The sequence below is a fragment of the Syngnathus acus genome, chromosome 11 (genome assembly GCF_901709675.1).
Source record: "Syngnathus acus chromosome 11, fSynAcu1.2, whole genome shotgun sequence".
Lineage (NCBI taxonomy): Eukaryota > Metazoa > Chordata > Actinopteri > Syngnathiformes > Syngnathidae > Syngnathus > Syngnathus acus.
The window spans coordinates 2,083,429-2,103,055 of record NC_051096.1 but is presented as its reverse complement, the minus strand read 5'-3'; the positions used below and the strand labels follow the sequence as shown (position 1 = coordinate 2,103,055).

Here is a 19,627-nt window from a genome sequence, read left to right as displayed (position 1 = left end):
ATTCAATGTGCATCACTGCTCGAAATTAAAAATAAATTATAATTATTTAAACTATAAACATTCTTGACCAACTGCCATTTTGTGCTGGAAGAAATACAATAATAAACATAAATCATATTAAATTAAATAACAGCAATAAATAATATTCAATTCAAAGTAATCAGCAACATTAACTCAGGAGCACAATATATAAAACATTTTAACCTACAAAACAAAAATTAAGAAAACAATTTGTGCTCGAAATGAGGCAGCATGATTGAGACCATATCCACGGCTTGCTCTTCTGCAATGGTGTTTTTTTCTTGCACTGAGCAATTTGGTACGCTGCTTTATATGATGCTTACAATGCTTGCTGATTGACTGAAGTAGCATTCACAAAGTGGGATGATTGTTGGCAATATTCATCCCGTTTTCGCTGAAAAACCTTTGGCATCTTATCAGCGTGATTGGGGTGCAATGACTCTATAAGTGCCACCCTTATTTATTTGGGCCGTCACTGAAATTTAGAAAATATGTTTTAAGTCCTGACGTACTTTCCAAAATTTTAGTGGACCTCAGTGCGCAGGGAGCTTAATTTGGTCTGATCGTGCAACTGCAGCGCGCCGGGCGCTCACTGTCGAATTGCTTTAAGAGCGTCTTTGTGTTTTAGGATGGCTTTACTGCTCCCACTTGCTTTCTTTGGAGGCATGATTAGGGGTTAATACACTCCTCAAAGTAACGAAAATACAATACCAACGAACGGAGTCAGTCGGCATCCGGATCGCGCGTTCGGGTTTTCTCGGGTCCTCTAGGCTCATCTCGCGAGGTTTGATCTCCAAATTTCTGTTCGACAACCGAAGCAAAAAATATCAAAATCTTCGCTCGAATTCCGATTTGTTCGAGAACCGGGACGTTCGAAAACCGAGGTTTGACTTTTTTTTGAAATCCTATTGACATGCTAACATTAGCATGGATGTTGCAATTTGACAAACCTTCACGCAATGAGTATTTGAACAGCAACGATTGAACAACACATGTTGACACGTAATAGAACAATTCCCACAAACATTCTTTACTCTGCCGGAAAAAGCAACGTTACAGCATATTACTGATTCACTCACAGTCGTGGAAGTACGACCGTATTTGCCCTGAGTTGTTTTGTGCGGACTGCAAGTACACACTGGCTCCTGGCGGCCGAGGCCGGAGCACCAATTCGCTTTCTACGGCAGTCATTTTCCAAATGGGAACCTCTTTAGTGCCAGCCGCCTGGCTTGGCCACCGTTTTTAGCTCGCCTGGCAGGCCAGAGCCAGAGGCGTAGCCAAGCCGGGGCGAGCCGGGGCGGCGCCCCGGTTAGGACTCCCTGCGCCCCGGTTGAAAAAAAACGAGCTTTTTCGATTCTTCATTTTCATGCCGTTTTTTTCTTTCGGTCTTGCGCGAATGTGCTTGCGCTATTCTATGTGCGCAAAGTTATCCATTCACCGTTTGCCTCCCGGACCCGGATGTTGTTTTAGCGATCAGCGAACGGCGTGGGTGATGTTCGATTTTTTTTCTTGTGGGCGTGCGCCCCTACTGGAAAAATTCCTGGCTACGCCTCTGGCCAGAGCCAAGGCAGTACCAGCGATTGGGTCTCGCCAGGCCGGTTGAGAGCATTCCGACTCATCTTCGAAGGCTCACAAAAGACAGTATTTAGCACTGAGTCAACACAAACTATCAAATGAGAGATTTGTTTGATTGGGGTCAAAGGTTTTGTAGTTGAAAAAGCAAAACTCGTACTTGAAAAAATAAAACTTAAAACTGAAAATAATCTGTTGATTTTACAAAGTGAAAGTTATAAAAAATGCTTATTATTTTCAGGTTTCACCTCCATTTATTTTTCAAGATTTGAGGTCTTTTTATAGGTTGCATGTTTTATATTTTCAGATTCACATCTCTTTTTTTTCAGGTTCAAGTCTTGCTTTCTCAGATTTAAATATATTTTTCAGGTTCAAATAATTTTTGGGAGTTGCACACTTATGACCCGACTCTGTCGTGGTACTAGATGAGCGGGGCGCGGAAGCACGAGTGACAGCTGAACAAGAACGCTTGGAACCACCCCCAGAGACAGCGCCTTCAGAAACGACAACATATGAAACTCAACACTTACATACGCCACTTTAGATTTAATGCCTGAGACAAACTTATACTTGAAACCCCGTTTTAAACGGTGCTGAATATAAGAGTGATCAAATATGGCCCGTTTTCCCTGTAACTTTGCTTGGGGCTGGAGGAACCTGTTCAAATTTGCTACACTTGGTCAAAACACTCCCAGGAAGACAGAAAAAGGCCGTTTTCAAACTCAAATGTGGTCCGAGAACGCAAACTTTGAGCAGAGCACAAGATGGCGCTATGGAGCCACGCTTTTTTTTTTTTAAAACAACGACCTCTAACCTGCATAGTTGCTCCTCAAGTAGAAACAAACGAAACCAATCCGAAGCAAGCCAAGCCAGGAAAGCTTGAAACGTGTCGATGAGACGCTCGTTTTGTGACATGTTTTCAGAAGTATTTGATGAGTCAACAACAGCTCAACAAGCTGTCGATGTTGTTGTGGCTCTCCACTTGCAAGACAAATCAGCAAAGATCACCCAAGCGTTTTATTGCAAGCGTGTCAGCAACAACGCCAACAAAAAAAAACATAAATGAATGCTAACATTTAAATGTCCTGCAAACAATCTTTAAAATCGAGACAGGGTATGTGTGAATTTACTCAATCTGAATAATGAAAAAAAAACGTAATACATTTAAAAAATATTTATATCATCACAATTTTATTATTTACCTAATCTATTTTACTGATATATTTTTAAAATGTATTTCATTATGATAAATTGCTTGATAAAAGAGTCTGAAGGTTTTTAAGGGCTCAAATTCATCCAGAAAACAACTTTCATGATGCGACTTCCATCCGGTGGTAACCACTGACTTGATTTATTTAATTGTACAAAACCAAAGTGAACAAACAAGGGACTTTCCACTTGGGTTGGCCATTTTGCATTTCAGCTCTCAGTCCTGAAATGGCGGAGGATTGGCAGGCTTCTTGCGCCCTATTTCCTCGTTCTTGCCAAACCCGTATCTGGTGAATTCCTCCCACTTAAGCCAATCGGAGTTCAGCCTGGCGATGATGTCACTCTGAGCTGCGTGCACAGTATGTTAATAAACCGTGTGGTAAAACATCGCCTTCTCCTGCTGGTAGGGGCGCGCAACAACATCAGCTCGAGTTTGGTTTTCTCTGAAATCACGTGACCCGCCTCGCTGGCTGTTATCATTGCAAGTCAAGTTATAAATCTTTTTTTTTTTACTTGGTCTGAGGAAATATTCTAATATTTTGAGATAGGATATTTGAGTTTTCTTAAGCTGTACGCCATAATCGGCAATATTAAAATCATAAAGGGCTTGCAATATTTCAGTTGATTTATAATGAATCCAGAATGTATGACATTTTTGTTTTTTTAATTGCATTACAGAAAATAAAGAACTTCATCACAAGATTCTAATTCTCTGAGACAGTCCTGTATTTTATTGACACATTTGATTGACATTCACTTGATTTCAACAATGACAAAAATTGACAACTGCTTTTTTCTTCCCGAGAGAGCAAAATTCCAAACGCAGCGGCAACAATTTTGCTTCACCTCCCATCGTCATCGTCATGCTGAACTTCTTAAGACAGCCAACCTGTTGAGCGTGATTCGACAGCGCCTCTGTTGGTCGCAGTCGAGTAGCGCACACTCCGTTTTGCAGTTCCACGTTGGGCATTGATCGTTGAATATGTTTAGCCGCAAATAAGGGCAGTCAAGAATCTCCCCTTCTGAGAAACGTGTTAGTTGTTTATTAGATGAAGACCTGGGATCAAACGGCATTTCAAAATAGGAAATACAATCAAACAACAATGAAGCCTGTCGCTATCGTCGTCAAAACCACCCAAAAACTGTTTGATTTAACAGAAACATAATTATTGTTGACTTGAAGAAGAAAAAAAACATCTGTGTTGTGATGAGAAAGTCCTCTGAAAGAATTCCGACACCTGAAGAAAGAAGAGCAGAGCAAAATAGTCAACAAGAATCCAAATGTTCCCTAACCCACCTCCAGAATCCGAAGACCACGTGTAGTCAGCATGAGCTAACTTACCAGGTGACTGTTGCTGCCTCTCACTCGGCAACAGGCTCAGAATCGGTGGAAACAGCTAAAAGCCAGAGAGGTTAAATTACACAAGACAACAATTTTGATGAAGAATGTCATTCCATTCCTTTCAATGGAAAAAAAAGCATTTGCGAGCGTATCTCAGGGCATCAGTGTACGCAGCTGAAGGCTTAGGTTTGAATCAAATCTTGACATGGCTGCCTTGTTATTGTGGCGCAAAGGAAGCAGAAAATGTTTTACTTACAAGCTTGAGAGTATTTGGCTGAAATGAAAGAGAAGCAAGAGGAGATTAGGAATGGTCACAAACAATGTTCTCTTTGGATGTTCCTGACGGAGCAAACATTTGTGTTGCTCACCTTGTTTGCTTTTGATACGCTTGGCAAGGAACATCACCACCACCACCACCGCCACCAGAGCGAGGACCACCAACGGGACGGCGATGGCCACCGCCTTCTTCCTGCCTTGCTCTTCTTCACACGGCAAAGCGCAAAGAGAGACACGTCAATGACCCGCGAGAGCCCACAGCCAATCGGCCGTGTCTGAGCCGCGCCAAACGCTCACCGTGGTTGCTCAGGATGCTTCCGGCGTCCAGCTTGATGACGATGTCTTCCGAGACGCCGGCCAGCTGGAACACGCATTCGTACTCCCGCTCCGCGGCGGGCGTCACCTCCACTTTCAGGTCGACCGAGGTCTGGAAGGTTCCGTCGTGGTTGGGGAGGGTCTCCCCCATCTCCACGTCCTCGTGGATCTCCTCGCCGTTCTTCCTCCAAAAGAGGGACGATGTAATGGGGTAGAAACCCGTGGCGTGGCAGGTGACCGGAGAGGAAGGAGTCTTCTGCAGGAGAGACACCTTGGGAAGCTCTGCACGCAGGGGCAAAAATGGAGGGAAACGCGTGAGGAGGGCACGAAAGACGGAGAGAATGTGAAGGGAGGAAAGAGAGTGCGAGGTTGAGAGAAGGTGTGAGAGGACAACGTACCGGTTCTCGTCAGGAAGTGCCTCCCGTTGCTCACATGCTTCTTCAAATCAGAAGGACACACCTCAGTGTAGTGATTCTTTTTGGCTTCATTGAGCCCGTCGATTTGGTCCCACTTCAATTTGGTGATGAAAGCTTGTGGATGTGCTGCGATCCATGTCATCGTCTTCGCCTCAAATGACAGGAAGTCTTCTCCATCGTAACGGAGGTGCCACCAACCATCAACCTCCCCAGTCTCATCGTCCCATTCACAGCCGTCTATCACCTGAAACATGTGAACACCTGAAGGGATCGCACACAAGATTCAGTGACGATAATCAGAGAGAAGCCAGCAGTGACACGTCTGCTTATTAGTCGGGAAGAAAAAAAAAGTGTACCAGCACATGAAATGAATTTTACGAGCGGACGCTCGGACGTAAACAAACCTCCAGTTTGGTTGAAGCGCTTTTTAGCGATTTCAATGTTGACTTTACTGGTCTGCTCATTCCCAATTTGGATCTCCGTCTCTCTCTTCCAGAAGTGCGGCTCATCTTCTGTGATTTTGTTCACCCAGTCATGTTTCACTTTCGTTTCCCTGTGGTTGCTGTCAAACTGCTGAATCTGAACGCCGTCAACATACGCCACCAGCAAGTATTCTGGTAGCCTTGCAACTTGAGAGCTGGTCACGAAATAATTGAGCGTGTGAGTGACTGAAAGACAAACACAAAAATGACACCCATGATCTTGCTTTGTTTGTACATTAAGCAATCTTGTGCAATTCACATTTTCAATGATTCTGTCTGCAGTTTGAACATTGCAGCACTTGACATGTTGGAGTTCATGTTTATCCAAGCGCATTGTTTCGCTCAAACTTGTCAGTGATTTGACAATTGTTTGTTTTCTGCTGGTTGTTGATAAATATGTTAGATTCCAGCAGGATGCCCCTCATCAGTGATTTAAATCCACTTATGAAAGAAATATAATTACATAACTTTTGCCATTCTCTTTAATTTGCCCCCAAAACTTTTCCAATTACGTAATTGATAATATATTGTCTATTCAGGAGGCAATACAATGTTTTTTTTTATTATGAAAGATTAGATACAACTTTATTGCCGTTACCGTGAAATGTTAATAATCAATTGCAAAGACTCTATTGTCAAACATTTCATTACTGTACATTAGCTTTTCCATAATTAACCAAATGGATATTCATGCAGGTATACACCATCTTGCTTTGTGTCACTTGTTTTTCAACTTTATTAACTAAATATTCCAAAAGTTCGAATAATAGCATTGTGTTCCCGTCTAACTATAAGAAAACGAGTGTTCAGGTGAAGGAAATTTCCGCTCATGAAATGTTGACGCAGCAGACATGTGAAGAAAATGTAACCAAACAAAATAATAATAAATGCGTCAGTTCAAAATCAAGAGCGTCAATCTTGAGGATAATAAACTGAGTTGTAAGTAAAGTAAACTTACCAGGTGCCACGCTGTAAATTTGCACGGCCGCAACAAAGAATACAAGTAAATTCATTGCAAGCATCAAGTTGTCCTTTTGCGATTTTAGTCAAAAGGGGTATTTGGTCGAAGTTGCGACAAGTGACTCGTCTGGCTGGCGGACGAGGAAGTACAGAAAACAGCAGACGCGCTTCGACTACTTCCCACTTAAGCCAATTGGAGTTCAGCCTGGCGATGACGTCACTCAGGGCTGTGCGCACAATAAACCGTGTGGTAAAACATCGCTTCCTCCTGCTGGTAGGGGCGCGCAACAACATCAGCTCGAGTTTGGCTTTCTCTGAAATCACGTGACCCGCCTCGCTGGCTGTTATCATTGCAAGTCAAGTTTCTTTATACAGCCCTTAACCACAGACAAAGCTCGAAGGCCTTCACATGGGCAAAAATGGACAACTATTCTTGTTAGGTTTGCAGCTTCAATATCCATTTCTTTCTGAGACACGACAAGATGGTGGTGTAATGTATTCCTTCTCTTTAATGTTCTTGCACACGCGCTTTTCGGCGCGGTCCCTTACATGCACCCCCCCCCCCCCCCCCATTCAACCTTTCATTCAAACACCATCAAAACCAAAATAAGACATCCCCAATACAAAAAAACACAGAACAAACCAAAGCACACACAAAAAAAACAAAAATTAAATTGAGATTTTATTTCTGGTGAGCAGGGAGGTGGAGGCCTGTTGAGATTTGAGATGGTTTGCTGGAGTTGGGTTTTGGGTATGGCACCTAATTGCACAAATTCCACATTGCTTTCCATTGTTTCTGGTTCATGGTGAGAATCATACTCATTCATGGCATCATCTGGAGTCTCCTGGCTCCCCTCATCATCACTTTGGAGTATTTTTATTTTAGCAGCTGATGCAGCAAGGTCCGCATCCAACTCAATTTGTCCATCTTCGATTTCAATTTTAATTCCTCCAATTGGAAAGTTTGTTTTTCTTTCAACGCAGCAGCTCGTGCCAGTGCAGCAGCCTGATCTGCCTTGGCCCTCTTTAATGCTGAAGAGACTGACAAGGCAGCGCGAGACTTTGATCTGCGTGATACATTTGAGCCGCGTGATACATTTGAGTATGCTGTCTTGTGGTCCAATCTTTGACTGTGCAATGTCTCTTTTCCATGGTTCCACCTCTTTAATGAAATAATTTAGGTTAGTTATCCTGGGTTCATACCAATAATCCTTTTCCTCCTGCGATAAGAGTCCTTGCGCAGACTCGTGCGCATTTGTAAATTCATAAATCCGATCAGCTGTTTTTACTCACGGCTTCCTCCTCTGACAGCAGGTGATCGCATGGATCCACAGACTCTCCGAATTAATTTCCTTGGAGTCTTCAGTGAAGTTTTTTCAACTTGTTATGGCTACTCTTGTATTCCAAAAATTGTCACCACAAAAATAAAAGAGTAGCTTGTAAGGAGGAGGTCTTCAACCCACTAAACCAAAAAGCACTCGCGGAGATAGTTCTTCAATCCAAAAAAAGGTATTTATTTACATTGACCATAAATCTCCGGGTTGACTTTCATATAAGAAAAATAAAACATATTCTAGTAATGATTTTAGTGGTTGAAAAAAATGGTATCACTACTACTCCTTCAAAACCCAAGAAACACCAAAAAGACAAAACTAACTCCCTCATTATAGGTGGCTGCAAAGGAGGAAAAATTAATTAGATGTGTTGATTTGATTGAAGAGTTTGTCCTTAATGACTTGAGACATTAGGCCGTGAATGGCACTGGCACTATCTGGCTTCACATATAGAACAGGAATAATTCATAGGCCAGACCACAAATAATAATGATATTAATACAATCAATATAATAAATTAAATAGGCTCCAACAATAAAATAAAAACACATTACAGGGCAACTCCATCTTACCTCTGGCGGTGAGACACTTGAAGATGATGCCCCACCTCTTCTCCGTGCGCCTCCCCACCATAACCTGGAATGGCCCGAAGCTGTCAAAGTCTTTAACGAGGAGTCGAGGAGAAGGGTGGCTCAAGTCCAGCACTATGGGGTGTACCGCTGTTTGGTTAAGGTCTTCAGCGTGGCGGGGCCGACCTCCGACGCAAACGAGCTCCTCTTGGTCCATCTCGGGGGACAAGGTGAGCAATCTACTGTTCGACGGGACAGGCCTACCAGCTGTCAAGAGTCTCAGCTCGTCGGGGAAGCTCTCGCACTGGGATCGCTTGAAGATAAGGATCTCTGCCCTGCGGTAATCTTCAGCGGTGCGTTTGCCGCTCTGATCTGCCGCCCCATGCAGCTCCTGGGCGGTAGCGTGTAGCAGGTCTTGCCAAGTGTCATGCTGCCTGGTATCTGCTGCAGTGGCCACAACTGTGTTGACAGAAGACGGACTTTCCCAGCTCGGAGGCGTCGTCTTCAGGGTCAGCGCTGGGTCTGACTGGCCAGTTTTCGGGAGGTTGGGGAACGGATGTCACCAGGCACTGATGAGGTCTCAAACTGTTCTGGGTGAACTTGACCGGACCCTGCAGGGCCCAACCTAGTCTGGTACAGATAGCGGCCGGTCCGCCTGGAGTGCCCAGTCTGATCGGTTTGATGACGGTAATCAGATGTGGGTGGTCTGATCCTATCAGCAACAATGGTTTGACCTTGTGGAAAGTCCTTATTGGTAGTCCAGTGAGATGGGAGTACCTCTGCCGGAGTTGGTCTGTCGGATAGGACTGGTCGGCCAGGCCAAGGCGTGCTGCTGTGAAGGCCTTAGAGACTTTGAAGCTGGTCTTTGGGTCGGCAGCCGGGGAGATGCGGAAGGACACGGTAGACCCACAAAGTGTCTGGATGTCCTGCCGGATGGTCCGCAGTGGGAGGTCCTCCCTCGCTCCTCGCATGCCAAGCTCTCGGGCAGCTGCTGAGAGCAGCATTGTTCTTTCCGAGCCGTCGTCCAGGATGGCGTAGGTCAGGGGTGTCAAGCTAATTTTTTTGCGGGCCGCATTGTAGTCATAGCTTCTTTCGGAGGGCCATTATGACTGTCAACCCAAATAAATGTATGAGCACCTCATATTATATACAGTAAAAGCTACAAAACAAACTCGTTTTCAAATCAGATGAGTGAAGTTGAGTTAAAAGTGAAGACAATTTGCAATTCTAGTAATGACACACGAATTTGATGCACAATTTGTCGTTGCGGGCCACATAAAATGATGTGGCGGGCGGTGTCTGGCTCCCCGGGCCTTGAGTTTGACACCAGTGGTGTAGGTTGTCAAGGTACAGTTGCCATGGCGAAGAACGACCTGGACGACTTTGAGGAGGACTCTGTTGCCTTCTGGTGGGCGGTCGACGTACAGTACCTCAGTAGTGGGGCTCGCCTGTTGACTGTCGTCACGGTTTGAAGGTCTAGCCCGCCTGTCGTTGACCTTGTGAAGGACCTGTAGATGTTTACCTTGGCACATGCTGCAGAGCTTCTTCAGGTCACACTGAGCTTCTTGGTGGGGTCTTGCACGGCGCCAGCACCTTTTGTTGGCCTTTATCTAGTCGACGAGTGCTTCCCTGCTCAACTTGGTGACTTCCGTACACTGACTGAGGAAGTGCTCTTCATTCTCACAGAAAGGGCAGTAAGATCTGGCTCTCCACACTTTACTCTTCAGGTCTCTCTGGGATGCTCTGTTGTCCTCTAGGCTCTTGGAGCCATGGAGAGCAGCGACAGTCCGCTGTCCTTGGCGGCTCTCGGACTTAGGTGCGTGGCTCTCTCTCAGCCCTCTAGATGCGGTCGGCCCATCATAGTCTTGAGGAGGCCCCGTCCCATTGTGGCTAAAGTCGTTGACTGTCTGCCGTCATGCCGAGGGGCAGAGAGCTGAAAGGCTCTAACTACTCCATCAGCGATCAGTTCCCTCCGGAGATCATGAACAGGCGGAGGCTACTTCACCCGATCATGGCCGAGGCAAGGAAAGCCAAAAAGACCGCTCGACTATTCATGGACAAGCTTTACATCGACGGCAAACTGTACAGGAGCCCCCGAACAACTTGTTGGCTGAGTGGAGGAGATGGAGACATTAATCCTGAACTCCAGGAGGAACTGTCCGCCTCCCCGCAACTGTAAACACAGGCGCGCGATGATGACGTAATCAGAAAACCGCGTCCCTGTCGACATGACAACCACTGAACCAGGAGACGGTGAATGGCTTATTCCTTTCTCTCTTTCTCTCCCCATCTCACCACTCGCCCCCCCCCCGCCCCTTTTTTTTCTTTCTCCTCTCTCTTACATTTATTTTTTCATTTTTGGCTTGGGAACTGGCCTGAATACTACTGACTGGGTAGGACTAGGCAATTGTCTGTCTGCTTTGTGTACGTCTGTCAGGCCAGCTGTGGTATGGATGAGTGTATGTATATGTCCATGGTGTTAAGTGTGTGTCTTTGTTGCTGGATCTCAGTAAATCTCACTCGTTACCTTGTGCATGGCATTGAATGAAATTGACAGTGAAGGAGACGAGTTGACAAATTGCATTGACTATCACAGAAATATCAGTTGTAATCAGTATCTTCCTGAGCAATTCAAACATTTAACAAATATAAATAACTGCTCTTTTTTTGCATTTAAACATCAGGAGCTTGAATAAACATCATGATGATCTAGTTGCCACATAGATTCTGTCCGGAAGAAGGCCCAGCAGAGGCTGTACTTGCTGAGACAGCTCAAGAAGTTCAACCTGCCGCGGGAGCTGCTGAAGACCTTCTACACTACCAGTCAGTCCTCTGCACCTCCATCACTGTCTGGTTTGGATCGGCCTCCAAACAAGACAAGCACAGACTGCAACGGACAATCAGGACTGCAGAAAAGATCATTGGAATCAACCTCCCATCTATCCAAGACTTGTACCTGTCCAGGACCAGGAAACGTGCAAGGAACATCTCTACAGACCCTTCTCACCCTGGTTGCAGTCTGTTTGAACTACTCCCCTCCGGACGGCGTTATCTAGCTCTGTACGCCAAAACCAGCAGACACAGAGACAGCTTCTCCCCCCAGGCTGTTGCTCTGATGAACTCACACCACTCTTAGAGTCTCAGAGTCATTGGTGTGCAACAACATCCTGCTCTCCACACCTTTTTTGAATTGTCTACACTGTTTGTACTATGTGTCCTCTCTGCATCCATTGCAGCCTGGTCATCCTGGAAGAGGGACCCTCCCATCTGTGGTCTCTTCTCAAGGTTTCTCATTTCCCCTAGTTGGAGTTTTGAGTTTTTCCGTGCCCTCCTGGGAGTTTAAGATCAGGGGATGTTTGAGAATATTTGCCATTTTTCACATGTCCTGAGTGTTGTTAGTCACCTAAATGTTGAACAGAGGCTGTGTGTGATGTACCAAAGTCCAATTCCTTGTTTGGCACGCTCAAACATGGCAAATAAAAACTTTTGAATCTTGAATCTTACTCTACTTCCAAACACAGGCTGCAACGTTGACGTAATTGGCTGCAGTGAAACTTGGCTGAATGACAGGTCATACAGCTTAAATCTTGATGGCTATAAGTTGTTGACTAAGAACAGATGTGGCAAATCTGGCGGTGGCGTGTGCCTATATATTTCCTCCGCGTACAATGTGAGGATTTGTGATGACATTGTCATAGCAGACAACCACAGTGACTCCCTTTTGGTTGAAATAAGCGGGAAAACACTCATCATTGGTGTCATCTATCGTCCCCCAGACGCTGATCTTGAAATCTTTAGGGCCAAACTGGAGGAAGCATTATTCTCTATAAATAATAAGAACAAAAGCTGTGTCCCCCTGGTGTCAGGGCCCGGGATGGTGTACCTCCTTTTGTCCACAGGGAGCAGCCGTGAGCAGAGTGGCAGCGGATCCAGTTGCAGCTCATCAGGCTCGTTAAAGAAGGGCTCTTAACGAGCACGCTGAGAGTCTTAACTGTTGTGATCACCGCCACGGTTGTGCATCTAGCTCCTCGACACCCTCTTGCTCATCGACACCACGCTCTCCTGATCCTCCGGTCTGCAGTAAGATCTCCGCCACAGCCACGTCGAATCCTCTGACCAAGTCTTGTGTATTTTGCTTGCAGATTCCCTCCACGGCTCACAGCCAAGATCCACCCCGTCTGGCTGAACTCCACACGCTCCGCCGTTGCTGCTCCCGCTCCTTGCTTAGATCCTCCCGCTCTGCCTCCACCGCATCTCCTCCAATAAACACTCATCACTCATTCTGAACTTCTAAGTTTGTTTCCTGCACGTGGGTCAAGATATAATCAAGTACTGAACATTTTTAGACAACTTTGGCAGTGTCCGTGATTTAGAAAATCATCAGGCATGCATTAAACAGTTCCTTAAGGGTCATTAAGCTATTCAGGCAATATATCAAAAAACATTTGTTATTTCAAAGTGCTCAGAAATACAGATCAGATCATAAAGTTATAGTCATTACCCCCTATCAAAAATGTCTATGTCTTCTTTATTGATTTGGTGTGCAGGTATGATTATATGCGTAAAATGTTTCTTTTATTGATTTAATATGTGAATATACTTGTCTGCTTATGTACTTTATTCAATGAGGTTTGAGCATATCTGTTTTTGTAGCTAGGCAGGACTTTGTGTATTTCGACCCCATTCCTTCACTATGCAGGTCTTATAATTGGTTATTGCAAATGTTGGGTGGTTGAATGCTTACACAACTGCAATGTATATTGGTCGGGGTATGTGAAAAAAAAATGGCTTCAAACCGGTTTACCGGTCGATTCCATGCTATTCGGTCTGTAAATTGTTTACCTTGATGTGAGTGTTAGGTCAAGATGACATCTTTTAAGTGGGGGAGGGTGTGAGACTCTCAACGGGATCACCAATATCTGAGTGACGTTCCATTTATTTATTATCTTTTTGTGTGGTCACGATTGTCATGGTGATCTTTCTGGTGATTTCTTAACTAGGTCGGCTGTATTATTTTTTTGTTAACGTTGATTTCTTCGACAGCCTAAAAAGGCACCACCGCGATCAGTTAGTGTGTACTAAAGGAGGAAAGTGATGTACCTACATGTGGAAAGGCGGCTCTGTATGGGAGAGAAGTTGAAGAGGAATAAAAACACCCTTGAAAACCAAAACTTGCCCCTCGTCGTGACTCAGAGCCACAACAATTGTTTTCGATTACTCCTAGAATAAAGCATTGGTGCTTCAGTGGTAGAATTCTCGCCTGCCACGTGGGAGGCCTGGGTTCGATTCCCGGCTAATGCAATGTTGTTCTTTGACCAGCTCAGTGGGGTAGTGGGAGAGTGTCGGTTCAAACCCCGGCCGGGTCATACCAGAGACTATAAAAATGGGACCCATTGCCTCCCTGCTTGGCACTCAGCATTAAGGGTTGGAATTGGGGGGTTAGATCACCAAATGATTCCCGAGCGCAGTACCGCTGCTGCTCACTGCTCCCGTCTCACCCAGGGGATGGATTAAAATCACACAGGGATGGGTTAAATGCAGAGGACAAATTTCACCACACCCAGATGTGTGTGTGACGATCATTGGGACTTTAACTTTTAACTTTAGATGGGGCCGGCTCGTTTCTGAGAAACGAGCTCAGTGCTCCCACTAATTCAACGTAATGGTGAGTTTTATTTTTATGTCGTTTATACTTGTTTTTATGCCAGTCATACCATTCTATTTAATCATATTTATATATTTATTATACATGTATTATTTATTTATATACATTTATTATTTATTTATATAAAGGCCGGTCCGCAAAAATATTTCTGACGCGTAACTGGTCCGTGGCGCTCAAAAGGTTGGGGACCACTGATATATTCCATACCATGTCTTGGTCTGCAGATCCTCACCTAGACGTCGTATGGTTCCTTCATTGAGTATTTTTCTTTTTGTTGTATGACGAGTAGGTGGGGGCCTAGCAGGGAGGTCACTGAATAATACAATAGGGAAATGGTCAGAAACCTCAGAGTACCGTTCCAGAAGTAAGTGTGGTCTTTTGAAGATTTGTGATGAAATGATCAATAATTGACTTAGTTGAGTGAGTGACTCTGGTATTTATCGTGGGAAAGAAGGATGAAGAGTCTAATGTGTTTATAAAGTCATTTTTGGCTGCATCATCCTTGGAAAGATGAACATTGAAGTCGCCAAGGTGTCATAGTTTTGGCGATTTCACCGTGAAATTTGTCCTCTGCATTGAACCCATCCCCGTGTGATTTTGATCCATCCCCTGGCGGAGAGGGAAGCAGTGAGCAGCAGCGGTGCCGCGCTCGGGAATCATTTGGGGGTCTAACCAAATGTGTACAATGACAAAAACTTATGTGCACTGACATTTGTGAGTTTTTTGGCGTTTATTTATTTATTCATTTATACTGTATTTATGTATTTATTCATTCGTTCATATTTATTTATTTATTTATTTATTTACTTACTTACTTACTTACTTACTTACTTACTTACTTATTCCCCGCCTGCTGCCCGATGACTGCTGGGCTCCAGCACGCACGCACGCACAACCGCCCGCCCACGACCCCCGTGGGGACAAGCAGTATAGAAAATGGATGGATGGATATTTATTTATTCACTCACATACTTCCTTGCGACCCTGGCCAAAGCACGGGAATTTTGTATCCAACTCTTTCGTGAGCGTGCATTTTGGTTTCGGCATTGTTTGTAATTTGTAAACACTCGCTGTAGACTGGCCAGCCCAGCCTACTTCGTAGCAAAGTGAAATGGAATGGAATGTACATGAATTATAGTTGAGGCAGTCCAACAAAATCCCGGACCATTTTGAAAATGCCCCCGGACATGTTTTTAGGTCTCAAAAGTAGGACACGCATGTCTGGGAAAAAGGGCCGTCTGGTCGCCCTGACCAAATAGTTTCGCTTGTCTCACCAGTTCTACCAGTTCGACGGTATGGCTGTGATGTAAAAGGAAGCTAAGCTCCCAGTAAACATAAGAACTCTTGTCTCCTTTGCGAACGAACCGGCATCGGATAATTGCACCGCAAAGACTCTTTCCAATTGATCAAACGCAAGATCCGTTTTTGAAAGAGCGCGGTGCGTGCCCTCAGCTCGTCGACGTCCACGAGATCTTGCGAGGGCGGGATCTGCGCTGCGCTGCGGCTGCTGGACTCGCACGGGAGGAGGGCTGGGGGAGCGTGGTCTTGTCAGCTCAACGCTATTTTCGGACTGCTTAAAGTGATCCCTTTGCGTTCAGGTTCATGCGGGAAAGATGGCTCTGGATATGAAAATCAAGGGCCTGCTGTTGAAAACGCTGGAAGACCTGGGGCAGGAGGACTTCAAGAAGTTCAAGTTTTATATGAACCTGCCCGAGAGCGTCAAAGAAAACGCAGACCGGACTGACATCGCCGCACAGCTGATGAACAGGCACGGCAAGAACGCGGGGGAGAAGACCATCGAGATTCTGGAGAACATCACCAACTACAACCTGGCCCAGAAGCTGCGTAACGACCTGGCGCAAATCACAGGTAAGGTGAACGTGGCTTCTGGTAGTGGAGGTGGGGGGGGGCTTTCCAGAAAGCAGCTTACCTGAAAACTCTCAGATGATACAAATGATGGCAACAGCTCTGGCCTCCTTCACTTGCCTCCTTGAGGGGAAGCGGCGGCGGCGGCGGCATGGCTGCGGCACGCTTGCGGCCAGGCCTAAAGACGGTTTTGCGACACGGGATCTCCTTCTGCGCCCTCAGGTAGCATCTCCTCAGTGGATAACGAGCAGATCGGCAAATTCAAGCGGGAGCTGCAAGAGAACCTGCGGAAGATCTACCTCAACGTTCCCGAGGGCAACACGGGGTACAGCCGGCAGGAGCCTCTGGAGAACGTCTACACTGAGCTCAACATTACCCGCGGCGTCGCCGGTCTCCCCAACAAGCAGCACGAGGTCCTTCAGATGGAGATGTGCGGCGTGGCCGAGGAGGAGTCCATCCAGCCGTGCGACATCTTCGAAAGCCAGAAGCCCCTTCGCACGATGCTCACCGTGGGCTTCGCGGGCATCGGGAAGACTTTCCTGGTGCGCAAGTTTGTCCTGGACTGGGCCGGCGGGAGAACCAACACAGACGTGGACTTCATCTTTCCCTTCGCCTTCCGCGAGTTGAACTTGGAGGAGGACAATAGCTTTTCGCTGCCGGAGCTCATCCGACTCTTTGTCTGGGAGAGCAAGGCCATCAAGATGCTGGACCACATCTTGGTCAGTCTGCAAGAGTTGGCCAACTGCCACTACCAGTCCAGCAAGATCAAGATTTTGTTTGTGCTGGACGGCCTGGACGAGTCCCGCCTCAAACTGGACCTGAGCGACGAGCGCAAGGTGGATCCGGACGTGACCCGAGCCTACCCCGTGGAGGTGCTCCTGGCGCATCTCATCAAGGGGAACCTGCTTCCCTGCGCCCGGGTTTGGATCACCACGCGGCCCCAGGCGGCCCACGACATCCCGCCGCGCCTGGTGGACGGCAGAACCGAGGTGAAAGGCTTCAGCGACTCCCAGAGGCTGGACTACTTCAGGAAGAGGTTCCCCTCCGAGGAGGACGTCATCAAGCACATCCAGAAGTCCCGCACCATTTTCATCATGTGCCACTTGCCCATCTTCTGCTGGCTCACCGCCACCGTTCTCCAAGACTGTCGGGATGCCGGAAAGGAGCTGCCCGAAACCCTGACCGAGATGTACACAGAGTTCCTGCTCTATCACCTGGACAAGTCCAAGGAGCGAGACAGCCAGAAGAGCACGGAGTACGTCAAAGCGCTGGCCAAGCTGGCTTTTCAACACCTGATGAAAAAGCAACAGATCTTCTACGAGAGCGACTTGCGGGAAAGCGGCTTGGATGACCCGCAGGGCGCAAAACACTCAGGAGTCTTCACCGTGGTCTTCAAGGAGGTACCCCCGCTCAAGAAATACCAACGCAAGATGTTTCAGTTCATCCACCTGACCGTCCAGGAATATCTGGCCGCTCTCTACGTGATGATGAGCTTGTTCCAGGACAACAAGAACGTGCTGGACAATTCCAGGTTGACGCGGAAAGGCCTCCTGTTGCTGAAGCGGAAGCAGCTCACTCGGGTACACGAGGCGGCCATCCGCAAAGCCTCCAAGAGTGAGGGAAACCTGGACTTGTTCCTCCGCTTCCTGCTGGGCCTCTCCTTGCAGTGCAACCAGGATCTCCTGGGTGAGCTGCTGAAGGTTCCCAAGAACTACAGACACAGCAAGGCAGAAACGGTCCGCTTGATCAAGCGACGGATCGAGCGGAATTCTCCCGAGGAGAACATCAACTTGTTCTACTGCCTGAAGGAGCTGAAGGACGAGTCCCTGCTGGAGCAGATCCAACAATACCTAAATGGGGGGGAATTGTCCACGGAGGACCTACCTCCGGCCATGTGGTCGGCCCTGCTCTTCTTCTTGCGGGCTTCCGACGAAGCCATGAGCTGCTTCGAACTCTGGAAATACGCTCGGTCCGAGAAGGGGCTCCTGATGCTGCTGCCGGTGGTCAAGGCTTCTCAAAAATCAATGTAGGTGCCGTCGAGCCAGCACGCTGAACCGGCCGCGCACATGTCAGCAGCCCAAACCCTCTTGTCTTCACAGGCTCATTAAATGCAAGCTGAGCAAGAAAAGCTGCGAGGCGCTGGCCTCCGTTCTAAGCTCGCCCGGCAGCCTGAGGGAGCTGGATCTCGGCTACAACGACTTGCACGACCACGGGCTGGAGGCGCTCGCCGCCGGACTGGTAAAGCCGCAGTGCACCTTGCAAGTTCTCAGGTAAGGCTCTCCTCGAGCCGGCCCAAGAACCTTGGGCTTGTGTCAGCCGCCCTCTTGTCTTCTCAGGCTCCGGAACTGCAAGCTGAGCAAGAAAAGCTGCGAGGCGCTGGCCTCCGTTCTAAGCTCGCCCGGCAGCCTGAGGGAGCTGGATCTCAGCTGGAACGACTTGCACGACGACGGGCTGGAGGCGCTCGCCGCCGGACTGGCAAAGCCGCAGTGCACCTTGCAAGTTCTCGAGTAAGGCTCCCCTCGAGCGTCAGAAGGCCAGCCGGCCCAAGAACCTTGGGCCTGTGTCAGCCGCCCTCTTCTCTTCTCAGGCTCAGGAAATGCCAGCTGAGCAAGAAAAGCTGCGAGGCGCTGGCCTCCGTTCTAAGCTCGCCCGGCAGCCTGAGCCATCTGGATCTCAGCGGGAACAACTTGCACGACGACGGGCTGGAGGCGCTCGCCGCCGGACTGGCAAAGCCGCAGTGCACCTTGCAAGTTCTCGAGTAAGGCTCCCCTCGAGCGGCAGAAGGCCAGCTGGCCCAAGAACCTTGGGCTTGTGTCAGCCGCCCTCTTGTCTTCTCAGGCTCATGGGGTGCAAGATCAGCACACGAGGATGCGTCTCACTGGCCAAGGCTCTCCGGTCCAACCCCTCACACCTCCAACAGCTGTACCTGAGCTCGAATGACCCCGGAGAGGTAGGAAAGCGGGCCTTGGAGGAGGTCCAAATGGATTCTAGCTGCAGTCTGAAGATCAAGTGGTAGGTTCCAAACGTCTTCCAGGGTGCCGTTGAAGAAAATGGCTTCCAAAAAGTCGCTCGCGCCTAGCTCCAAAACCAGATTTGCTGACATCAGATTGAATAAAGTAGAGAAGCACACATGAAATCAATCAAAGGAAATGTTTTAATACTAACTTCATGATGTGCACTTTGACATCCCAAATGTTTTGGGGCATATTGCCTGAATGAAGTGTTCAATGCATGCCTGGTGTTTTTCCTCAAACGCTGAATGCTTGGTTATACCGGGTTGTACTTCAAGTGCGGCGGGCTGGTTCTGCTCGACATCGGCGAAAGCGAGTTTTGTGGCGACCTGAACTTTGAAGCGGGGACATTAAAGGCGCTCGGTCTGCGCCGTCCTGGAGCGTCGCCGGACTCGCCTGCTGTTCTTCCCCCGGTTGGGCGTCCGGGCCTGGCTGGCGGCCACCCCAGCTCGCCCGGCCGTGCCTTCCATTCTTCTGGCGGACGTTCGATCGCTGGACATCAACATGCCTGCTGAGTTCTGCGGACCGGACAGTGCGTAGCTGCTGTGCGTTTGGAGCGGATGGCGCGCTATCGGGCGGACCGGGCCAT

The 19,627-nt window shown here is 47.5% G+C and overlaps 3 protein-coding genes, 1 long non-coding RNA gene and 1 other non-coding gene across 8 annotated transcripts in view; 4 read left to right on the top strand and 1 right to left on the bottom strand.

Annotated features, from left to right (window-relative positions):
* LOC119130207 (fibrinogen C domain-containing protein 1-like) overlaps positions 1–19,627 on the top strand; it is a 559,732-nt gene that overhangs the window by 514,376 nt on the left and 25,729 nt on the right. The window lies entirely within an intron of this gene.
* Positions 3,511–6,773, bottom strand: LOC119130318 (H-2 class I histocompatibility antigen, alpha chain-like). The gene is made up of 8 exons (XM_037264136.1): positions 6,592–6,773; positions 5,556–5,819; positions 5,134–5,412; positions 4,718–5,017; positions 4,513–4,623; positions 4,401–4,418; positions 4,145–4,199; positions 3,511–4,040 (listed from the first exon to the last, which is right to left on the bottom strand). Exons 1-7 carry the CDS (start codon positions 6,653–6,655, stop codon positions 4,165–4,167), a joined length of 1,071 nt encoding a protein of 356 aa, XP_037120031.1. The 5' UTR covers positions 6,656–6,773; the 3' UTR covers positions 3,511–4,040; positions 4,145–4,164.
* Positions 5,826–6,124, top strand: LOC119130465. The gene is made up of 2 exons (XR_005099426.1): positions 5,826–5,951; positions 6,047–6,124. It is a non-coding gene; the product is annotated as an uncharacterized LOC119130465 (long non-coding RNA).
* Positions 13,727–13,797, top strand: trnag-gcc. The gene has a single exon. It is a non-coding gene; the product is annotated as a tRNA-Gly (tRNA).
* LOC119130142 (NACHT, LRR and PYD domains-containing protein 3-like) lies at positions 14,846–19,292 on the top strand. 4 transcript variants are annotated; one of them, XM_037263807.1, is made up of 7 exons: positions 14,846–14,875; positions 15,760–16,030; positions 16,250–18,053; positions 18,127–18,297; positions 18,364–18,534; positions 18,615–18,785; positions 18,866–19,292. In XM_037263807.1, exons 2-7 carry the CDS (start codon positions 15,775–15,777, stop codon positions 19,041–19,043), a joined length of 2,751 nt encoding a protein of 916 aa, XP_037119702.1. In that variant the 5' UTR covers positions 14,846–14,875; positions 15,760–15,774; the 3' UTR covers positions 19,044–19,292. The 4 variants fall into 4 exon arrangements, with proteins under 4 accessions (XP_037119702.1, XP_037119703.1, XP_037119704.1 ...); XM_037263808.1 differs by lacking the exons at positions 14,846–14,875; positions 18,127–18,297 and adding an exon at positions 15,646–15,651; XM_037263809.1 differs by lacking the exons at positions 14,846–14,875; positions 18,127–18,297; positions 18,364–18,534 and adding an exon at positions 15,646–15,651.